General features: G+C 43.4%; 1 protein-coding gene across 3 annotated transcripts; it reads right to left on the reverse strand.

Moving 5' to 3' along the window:
* Positions 1-946: 946 nt before the first annotated feature.
* LOC129850196 (ceramide kinase-like) lies at positions 947-4,999 on the reverse strand. Of its 3 annotated transcripts, none has more exons than XM_055916725.1 (9): positions 4,364-4,376; positions 3,642-3,716; positions 3,347-3,515; positions 3,071-3,223; positions 2,862-2,967; positions 2,663-2,748; positions 2,334-2,539; positions 1,970-2,181; positions 947-1,831 (listed from the first exon to the last, which is right to left on the reverse strand). In XM_055916725.1, exons 3-9 carry the CDS (start codon positions 3,483-3,485, stop codon positions 1,639-1,641), a joined length of 1,095 nt encoding a protein of 364 aa, XP_055772700.1. In that variant the 5' UTR covers positions 3,486-3,515; positions 3,642-3,716; positions 4,364-4,376; the 3' UTR covers positions 947-1,638. The 3 variants fall into 3 exon arrangements, with proteins under 3 accessions (XP_055772700.1, XP_055772699.1, XP_055772701.1); XM_055916726.1 differs by having other exon boundaries at positions 948-1,831; positions 3,373-3,515; XM_055916724.1 differs by lacking the exon at positions 3,347-3,515 and having other exon boundaries at positions 4,364-4,999.
* Positions 5,000-11,064: the final 6,065 nt, after the last annotated feature.

An 11,064-nucleotide genomic window follows, 5' to 3' on the forward strand; every position in this document is an offset into this window, starting at 1 on the left:
CTTGTTACTATTTTTCTATTTCTCCCCCTCTCTGCATTGTTGAGCCAGTAAGTAAGGATTTCACTGTTAGTCTACACCTGTTGTTTACAAGGCATGTGACATACAAATTCAATAACATTTGATTTGAGATTGTAATTATATCCTTCCAAAATCCATGGCAGACTAGAGCTCTTCATCAAGCGTATATTTTTATTGTTGAAGACACACATCTCAGATCAATCTTTTACTTTCAGGCAGACACTGGGGATGCTATGTGACCTCCAGTACTAGCTGCAGTGTTAAGTCAATGGTACGAGGGAGTATACCAGACGTTTTAGACAAAATCACTACACAATGACATCTAAACCAGACTGCATCACCACATCAGCATGACATCTAAACCAGAATGCATCACCACATCGGCATGACATCTAAACCAGAATGCATCACCACATCAGCATGACATCTAAACCAGAATGCATCACCACATCAGCATGACATCTAAACCAGAATGCATCACCACATCAGCATGACATCTAAACCAGAATGCATCACCACATCAGCATGACATCTAAACCAGAATGCATCACCACATCAGCATGACATCTAAACCAGAATGCAGCAAGGCCGGCTCGACAGTGAGGGGTCGCACCAGCAAGACCAGCTCGACAGTGAGGAGTCGCACCAGCAAGACCAGCTCGACAGTGAGGAGTCGCACCAGCAAGACCAGCTCGACAGTGAGGAGTCGCACCAGCAAGACCAGCTCGACAGTGAGGAGTCGCACCAGCAAGACCAGCTCGACAGTGAGGAGTCGCACCAGCAAGGCCAGCTCGACAGTGAGGAGTCGCACCAGCAAGGCCAGCTCGACAGTGAGGAGTCGCACCAGCAAGACCAGCTCGACAGTGAGGAGTCGCACCAGCAAGGCCAGCTCGACAGTGAGGAGTCGCACCAGCAAGGCCAGCTCGACAGTGCGGGGAAAAGACACACGGAACAGTGTGTGCAGAAGGCAATATGATACGCAGGACACCAAGCACTGCAAGTGCAACAAATACACAACACTTTTCTAACAGCAACCTCAAACACCACAGCTCAGACACAACAGCAAATTAACATGGAATGACATCGCAGCAATGGCAGAAATAGCCTGCTGCGTCAGATGTTTCAGGGCATAAACTGTTGATACGCTACAGTACATTGAGTTTTCAGTGTGACTCTAGCCAGTCTGGTGGTATACTGTAGCTATATAGGACATATTAAATGACCACATTAAGGTGACAGGCGAGCTGGCATCTGGTACCCATAGAGTGCTCTGGTTCATCCAATATCCTATGCTTTTTAGGTGCAGGGAAATAACATCCAACAAGGCAAGCAGCTAGAATCATTCAAACATGCTTTAATATTGGGTTTATGTTTATAAATAAACAAAGCTTTGTACCAATTCTTCATAATTTGGAGCAGCGTACATTCCAACACGCGCAAACGGAAGTTCCACAAATGTTGAACAGCACGTTATGTGTTGGTTAACATCTCTTTATTGCAAAAGGATAGCAGGAAGGGGGTACATTCATTTAAGATTTTCATGATTTGTTCTTCGCTATAGTGGATAATGAACCTCTGTAAATGTACCAGCACTCTTTGACCTGTGAACTTGTGACCTCATTAGAGAAAGGTAGTGCACAGGGCTAAGGTAAGTGACAGCAGTGGCAGCCTTTGAAATGTTGTAGGACTGTTCCAGTGACTGATAGGGTAGGGCAGCGGAGGGACGAGGGGACCTAGAGTGCACACGAGGTCCTCAAACAAAGGCTGCTCTTCGATCCCTCGCGCAAACAGCTTGATCAACTGGCAGTGAACTCTGGCAGGGCAGAAGACAAAGAAAACATTGTCAGGGAAAAAAACTAAGGCAGGAATTCAATTCAAATGTTGAAGACAGCACAGTGCAGGAAATAAACTTTTAGAAGTGTGTTATATTTCCATGTAGAGGGGTGCGTACCCGACTTCAATGGCAGCGTGGGGGAGGATCTCGCCGTCACAGTTCCAGCTGCTATAGGCAGGGCTGCAGCTGCAGGCCGGGTGGTCCCGGCAGATCTGGCTGAAGAGCTGCTTGCCGTTCTCCCTCAGGTCCAGCTCCGAGTCGTTTTGGCAGTGGCGCGGCGTGAAGCGAAAGCGCCGCACACGGTGCACCTCTACAAAGGTCATGTCAAACTGAAGGGGGGAGGAACAGAAGTGAGAAAGTGAAATCCCTGGTACAGGAAAGTGGCGAGTTAAACATCTCATGCAATCACTGCTATGGACCCGGGTTGGAGTACCCACAGAAATCAAGAAACCATTGCAGTAGCCCCATCCAGTGTGGTTACCTGGTCGTCTTTGCTGGTGTGGCGTAGCAGGTGGCGAAGGAAGTTGAATCGGGAGCACTTGCGAACGAGGATGAGGTCGGTGGTGCCGTCAGCGACCTGGGCGGCGGGGGACAGGCCCTTGGGGCTACGGGGACAGGCACAGCTCATACTGGCTGCGTTGACGGCCAGGAACTTCCCTCTGACCACCCCCCACCCCACTTCATATTCTGGGATAGAGCAGAAACAGATGTTCGGGCTTTGTGGTGAAAACATTGAGCAGGTTTCAGTAGAGACCCATAGCGTGTGGAGTTGAGGCCATATGTTAGTTCAGGCAGAGATACTGTACCTACCTCTGTCTGAGACATCTGGAGCCGTCTTGGATTCCTCTGGGGAATCCCCTGAATACAGCTGCCCGTTGCGCTGGCATATGAAGCACCTGGAAAGCAGGAATGGAGTTGGCTAGCCAAGTGAGCAATCTCCTTTGCACCATCTAGACAAACATGTAATACTAAACTACACAACAGGTTGTACGTGTACAGTATAACATACCCAGCTCTACACCTGGTCTTGTCTCGCGGTGTTCCCAGTGTGTCAGTTTCTGGTAGAAAAGACACAGCCCCTTCATAGTGGTGATGTGTCAGGAACGTCTTAAAACCTGAACAAAACGACATCATGCCATTTCACTGGCAACAGCAACAGACTCCAGCAACAGTATGGTTGTATTTCCTAAAACAGCTAAAGCTACTCCTCTGACCCACCTGAAAAGTCATATCTGGCTGGTCCCATCCAGCGTTTCCTCTCGCTGTCTGCCAGCACGTCGCCGTAGAAACCGTATCCAAGCAGGGAGACGGAATACCTCAAGAATGTGTTGTTGTGATGGACCGAGCACACGTCCATTGGCTGGGAGTCTCCTGTGAAGACACGCACCCCCCAAGTCTAGTATGAGTGATCCTCCACAGATACTGTGTGTGTGGGGTACAGTGTCTTAAAGAGGTGTGATGACACACTATGTCCTTTTACTATAAAAAACACACCTGCACACCCATCCACCCACACTGACCTCCAGCAGTTTCCTCTTATCTCAAAATCTTTGAATAAGTTGGTCACGGCTGTCACTTGTTGGTCAGCGGAGTATGCCATAGCGATAACATAGAAGTGACAAACACGAGACATTTCTTTTCACAATGAATCTCCAGGAATGACCTGGAACAGTGATAAAGAATGCTTATGCTACTAGTCTGTGCTGTATAAAAATGTCAGTTACACTATTTTTAAAGGCAATTTAATTGGAAGTGCTGTTAATATTTCAATATAGATAACTGCACCCACCCACTATGACATGTAAAGCTGAGGTCACAGGGTCATTGATGCCGACAGTGGCATAGCAGATGCAGTCCGTTGAACCTGGATACCACACAAAACAAGACAATGATACATTATGTTCCTGCCTACACAGACAAAAGCTAGAAGTGTGTGTGTTTGTAATAATAATAATAATTTGGTGGGTGCTTAAAACTGTCCCCTCTCATACATGTACAAGTGTGTACTAACATGCATGCGTGTATTGGAAATGTTTTTGTTTTTTTTGTTGCATATCCCAACACCCTTGGAGAGTGGGATCACGGCCAGGGTGTGTGTGTGTGTGTGTGTGTAAGATGGAAAAATGGAACGCGGAAATCAACACAGACAGTGGAGTGTACATGAAATGGACCTCATGGTTGACATTAGTTTGTAAACATACGCAGTCATGTCATAAACTGGGCTATTGATGTGATCATTGCTGTGTAAACATAGTGGTATGTGTGTTTTTACTTTATTAGAATCCCAATAGCTGTTGCACATGCAGGAGCTACTCTTCCACATAAAACAAAATACATGACAGAGTACAGAATAGCTATAGACAAGAACATCGTTACATTAAATCAAAAATATTAAATATAAATAAGATTCTATATTGTCAAGACACCAAGAGAGGAGAATGCTTGCAGATGGCATGTATAGAATGTGTACATGCATGTGCTTGTGAATGTCTGCGTGTGGTCTTGACTAACCTGCGGGTATAATGTCGATGTGGAGACTACAGGGTACCAGCTTCTCCTCCGGGCTGTTCTGGTCCACTCCGTTATCCCTGTGTGTTCGAGAGACCAGGCCGTGAACTATCTCGCTGAACATGCTGTCCCCGCCCACACACACTACTCTGCATAGAGGTCAAAGGTCATGTAACAGAGGTCAGAACAACAAAACTGATCTTTTTGTTTGTCGTTTGAGATTAATATACTTGACCAGGGGTGTTTTTAGTTAAACTGTGATTGGTTGAATATGATTTAGTGACGGTTGAGCTGAAAACCAGACTACAAAGAGGTCTTTAATCCTTTCATACGTACCATCACACGGGTGTGATCGTTCTACAGTGGTCCCTGAAGCGTACGATCACACCCGTGTGATTAGAACACTCATTTAGAACGGCCAGTTTCGAATGACGCAACAATCAGCGTTTGAGCTGGCCACACTTTTTTTTAGAAACTATTTACACAAACACAGTCCTTACAAAGTTATGTCCAGAATGTGAGCAGTTTATTTTTTGGATTCAATGTTCAGATATTCACAGATGTATATATAGCATAACACAATCATCCTAACCGGGAAAATGTAGGCTACAATAGTCCTAGCGCTAACTGAGGAAAGATTGACAAGCAGTCATATTTTCTAACTCTAGGCTGACAAACTACAATATGAATTAGCTAATAGCAATTACTATGTATAATTAATCACATCACGGGTGAGCTCACCATTGATCGAAATAATTAGGTAAAACACTTTATAGAAATCGAAAGTAATCCGATGATTAGTTTCAGCGTGCAGCCATGCATTTTTCCTCACAGAAACCGAAGATAATAAGAGAAGACGAGATGAGTTTGGCCTATTTATAGTATGCATGTTGAAGGGGTGTGTCATCTACCGTCGTTCACATCCCACCATTCATTTCCAGAAGTCCTCAAAGAATTTGTGAACTCTTACTCACCCCATTTTGTTATAACATCTTTGGTCAAACAGACGATTACGTGAAACCCAGAATGCATTGTATGTCAACAAACATGGCTACACAGCTGGAATTAGCTTAGCTCATCATAATCAGTACAACCTTCAAAAAAATTATTTTACACACATAATATGTGCCCATTACAATCTGTGCACGAATCGGAATGCATGATTTGTCACCTAGAATTGAAAACATGTGAATAAAACCGTAAATACACAAATAATTGCCACACGAAACATTTTCTGATAGTGATTTATTGATACAAGTGGCGCGTGCCGGTAGTCAAACACGTACCCTCTCACTCTGAGCCATTCAGTGTTGTTGTTTATGTATGTAGCTAGTGAGCTAAGCTGTAGCATTAGCAATGTCTTTCAAAAGGAGACAACTCACAAATGTGAAAATTCTGGAGATTTTTTTAAAATTCTGACAATGAGTCTAAAAGTCAGGATTCAGATTCTGACAGTGACAGTGAGGAGCTGCCCTCCAACCTTGTAGCCATTGAGAACCCTGAATCTGAATTTCCCTTGTCCACTGACGAAGTACCAGTTCCCTTTGAAGATGCTGGTGGTGATGGAGGCAGACCGACAGTGGATGAAGTACAGGAGTTCTGTGGTAGCTGGAAGGCCACCAGTCATTTCATCCCTCCTGGCCCTGCCCAACTCACGCTGGGGCGACCGTTAAGGATATTTGGAACTCACGCATGAAAGGGTTAATTGAATTGAGAGAGAAACGGGGGATAAGGGGGAATAGACTCTGGGATTTTTGAAGATTATTAAAACTGGTTGCTCTTATACATTCTTATTGATGAACCAATGAATCAAACTGCTCTTGTTATTACCTTTGCGAGGGGAGGTTGTCTTATTCTGCTGGGCTGGAGGGGGCTGTGCAACCCCCTGTTGGCCCACAGAGAAGATGGAATAATCTGAGAGATAGAAAGAAAATGATCCAAAACAAACATCAGCCATGTTTCCTAAAATAGACTTGAGTAAACATCAAACAGTTCTATTCCAATTGAGTACCAGAGCCTATAGTGTGCTTGTGTGCTCTGTCTGTCTGTACGTCTGTACAGTATATCACAAAAGTGAGTACACCCCTCACATTTTTGTATATATTTGAGTATATCTTTTCATGTGACAACACTGAAGAAATGACACTTTGCTACAATGTAAGGTAGTGAGTGTACAGCTTGTATAACAGTGTAAATTTGCTGTCCCCTCAATAACTCAACACACAGCCATTAATGTCTAAACCGCTGGCAACAAAAGTGAGAATACCCCTAAGTGAAAATGTCCAAATTGGGCCCAATTAGCCATTTCCCTCCCGGTGTCATGTGACTCGCTAGTGTTACAAGGTCTCAGGTGTGAATGGGGAGCAGGTGTGTTAAATTTGGTATCATCGCGCTCACACTCCCTCATACTGACTGGTCACTGGAAGTTCAACATGGCACCTCATGGCAAAGAACTCTGAGGATCTGAAAAAAAGAATTGTTGCTCTACATAAAGATGGCCTTGGCTATAAGAAGATTGCCAAGACCCTGAAATTGAGCTGCCGCACGGCGGCCAAGACCATATAGCGGTTTAACTGGACAGGTTCCACTCAGAACAGGCCTCGCCATGGTCGACCAAAGAAGTTGAGTGCATGTGCTCAGCGTCATATCCAGAGGTTGTCTTTGGGAAATCGACGTATGAGTGCTGCCAGCATTGCTGCAGAGGTTGAAGGGGTGGGGGGTCAGCCTGTCAGTGCTCAGACCATACGCCGTCCACTGCATCAAATTGGTTTGCATGGCTGTCGTCCCAGAAGGAAGCCTCTTCTAAAGATGATGCACAAGAAAGCCCGCAAACAGTTTGCTGAAGACAAGTAGACTAAGGACATGGATTACTGGAACCATGTCCTGTGGTCTGATGAGACCAAGATAAACTTATTTGGTTCAGATGGTGTCAAGCGTGTGTGGCGGCAACCAGGTGAGGAGTAGAAAGACAAGTGTGTCTTGCCTACAGTCAAGCATGGTGGTGGGAGTGTCATGGTCTGGGGCTGCATGAGTGCTGCCGGCACTGGGGAGCTACAGTTCATTGAGGGAACCATGAATGCCAACATGTACTGTGACATACTGAAGCAGAGCATGATCCCCTCCCTTCGGAGACTGGGCCGCAGGGCAGTATTCCAACATGATAACGACCCCAAACACACCTCCAAGAAAACCACTGCCTTGCTAAAGAAGCTGAGGGTAAAGGTGATGGACTGGCCAAGCAGGTCTCCAGACCTAAACCCTATTGAGCAGCTGTGGGACATCCTCAAACGGAAGGTGGAGGCGTGCAAGGTCTCTAACATCCACCAGCTCCGTGATGTCGTCATGGAGGAGTGGAAGAGGACTCCAGTGGCAACCTGTGAAGCTCTGGTGAACTCCATGCCCAAGAGGGTTAAGGCAGTGCTGGAAAATGATGGTGGCCACACAAAATATTGACACTTTGGGCCCAATTTGGACATTTTCACTTAGGGGTGTACTCACTTTCGTTGCCAGCGGTTTAGACATTAATGGCTGTGTGTTGAGTTATTGAGGGGACAGCAAATTTACACTGTTATACAAGCTGTACACTCACTACCTTACATTGTAGCAAAGTGTCATTTCTTCAGTGTTGTCAAATGAAAAGATATACTTTAATATTTACAAAAATGTGAGAGGTGTACTCACTATTATACTGTATGTGTGTATGTCTTGCTCTGCCTCTCATCCTTTTTACCTATACCTCACTGTGCCATCAAATACTTTGAAAAGTCTGTCCCGCTCTATCCCCCTTCATGTTTTACCTTTCCACACCTCCAACGCTTTCATTTTTTAAAGCTTTTCATTCTTCATGTCTTCCAGTTCTCATACTTTCTTTCCTCTTCTCTTCCTCTCCTCCTCCAACTTTTTAATTTTTCCAAACATTTCATTCTTCATGTCTTCTGCTTTCATCCATGCAATTCATCCAAGCTGTAACAACCAATTATGCAAACTTCTCTTTATACTATAGATTATGTGTAAATATTTTCTAAATGTTTATAGTATAGAACACTATGCTGTTAAATGTGTTATAAGACATTACTAATCAATTGAAACTCCTCAGTAATCAAGCGGAGGTTCGGTAATCCAGATTATACAGTTAAGATAAATTAACCCTTTCATGCGTGAGTTCCAAATATCTCTAACGGTCGCCCCAGTGTGAGTTTTTTTATGCACGTGATGCTAGAATGTTCTCTCCATTCCAGAATGTTATTGACACGTGAGGTAACGTTACTCATTTTATAACCTTTATGGTGTTATAGTCAATCGTGCTTATGTAGCTACATTATTCTATTAGCTCTGTAAAACAATGCTAGTTGCGTCAGATAACTATTAGCTTGTGTTGTATTTTGAAGCTACCTTGGCTCGCTTCTCCTGTAGCTCCAAGGCATAGCGATTGGTCTCCTCTACTATGTTTCCCACCAGCTCCTCTGTCAGAAACAACTTGAAGCACTCTGCCTCAGTTGGAAATGGCAAGGGGCGTTGCATTCCAGACTGGGACTCGTCAAAGCAAACAGCAGGGCCAGGAGGGATGAAATGACTGGTGGCCTTCCAGCTACCACAAAACTCCTGTACTTCATCCACTGTCGGTCTGCCTCCATCACCACCAGCATCTTCAAAGGGAACTGGTACTTCGTCAGTGGACAAGGGAAATTCAGATTCAGGGTTCTCAATGGCTACAAGGTTGGGGGGCAGCTCCTCACTGTCACTGTCAGAATCTGAATCCTGACTTTCAGACTCATTGTCAGAATTTTAAAAAATCTCCAGAATTTCCACATTTGTGAGTTGTCTCCTTTTGAAAGACATTGCTAATGCTACTGCTCAGCTCACTAGCTACATACATAAACAACAACACTGACTCAGAGTGAGAGGGTAAGTGGTTGACTGCCGGCACGCGCCACTTGTATCAATAAATCAATATCAGAACATGTTTTGTGTGGCAATTATTTGTGTATTTACGGTTTTATTCACATGTTTTCAATTCTAGGTGACAAATCATGCATTCCGATTCTTGCACATATGTGTGTAAAATACTTTTTTTGAAGGGTGTACTGATTATGATGAGCTAAGCTAATTCCAGCTGTGTAGCCATGTTTGTTGACATACAATGCATTCTGGGTTTCACGTAATCGTCTGTTTGACCAAAGATGTTATAACAAAATGGGGCGAGTAAGAGTTCACACATTTTAGGAGGACTTCCGGAAATTAATGGTGGGATGTGAACGACGGTAGATGACACACCCCTTCAACATACATACTATAAACAGAACAAACTTATCTCGTCTTCTCTTATTATCTTCGGTTTCTGTGAGGAAAAATGCATGGCTGCCTGCTGAAACTAATCATCGGATTACTGTCGATGTCTATAGTGTTTTACCTAATTATTTCGATCAATGGTGAGCTCACCCATAATGTGATTAATTATACATAGTAATTGCTATTAGCTAATTCATCATGTAGTTTATGTCAGCCGAGAGTTAGAAAATATGACTGCTTGTGTTAGGTCAATCTTTCCTCAGTTAGCGCTAGGACAAATGTAGCCTACATTTTTCCGGTTAGGATGATTGTGTTGTGCTATATATACTTCTGTGAATATCTGAACATTGAATCCAAAAATAAACTGCTCACATTCTGGACATCACTTTGTAAGGACTGTATTTGTGTAAATAGTTTCTGAAAAAAGTGTGGCCAGCTCAAACGCTGATTGTCATCATTCGAAACTGGCCGTTCTAAACGAGCGTTCTAAACGAGTGTTCTAATCACACGGGTGTGATCGTACGCTTCAGGGACCACTGTAGAACGATCACACCCGTGTGATGGTACGTATGAAAGGGTTCAAATGGATTTATTGGCATGGGAAACATAAGCAAGTGAAATAGATAATAAACAAAAGTGAAATAAACAATCAAAAATTAACAGTAAACATTACGTTCACAAAAGTTTCAAAGGAATAGAGACATTTAACCTGTCTAGGAATGGGGTGCCCCCCCACCCCCACTGAAAAGGCAGAGCCGCGAAATTCAAAAAATATATATTTTTTTAAATATTTAACTTTCACACATTAAAGTCCAATACAGCTAATGAAAGACACAGATCTTGTGAATCCAGCCAACATGTCCGATTTTTAAAATGTTTTACAGGGAAGACACAATATGTAAAGATGTAAATCTATTAGCTAAACACATTAGCATAATCCACCATCTTTTCTTTGTCCACCAACACCAGTAGCTATCACCAATTCGGCTAAACTAAGATATTGATAGCCACTAACCAAGAAAAAAGCTCATCAGATGACAGTCTGATAACATATTTATGGTATAGGATAGGTTTTGTTAGAAAAATGTGCATATTTCAGGTAGATGTCATAGTTTACAATTGCACCCACCGTCACAAATGGACTAGAATAATTACAATGAGCAACGTGTTTACCAAACTACTAATCATCAAACATTTCGTAAAAATACACAGCATACACTAATCGAAAGACACAGATCCTGTGAATACAGACAATATTTCAGATTTTCTAAGTGTCTTACAGCGAAAACACAATAAATCGTTATATTAGCATACCACATATGCAAACGTTACCAGAGCATTGATTCTAGCCAAAGAGAGCGATAACGTAAACGTCGCCAAAATATATTAATTTTTTCACTAACCTTCTCAGAATT

This window comes from Salvelinus fontinalis, unplaced genomic scaffold, assembly GCF_029448725.1.
Source record: "Salvelinus fontinalis isolate EN_2023a unplaced genomic scaffold, ASM2944872v1 scaffold_1871, whole genome shotgun sequence".
NCBI classification, from domain to species: Eukaryota; Metazoa; Chordata; class Actinopteri; order Salmoniformes; family Salmonidae; genus Salvelinus; species Salvelinus fontinalis.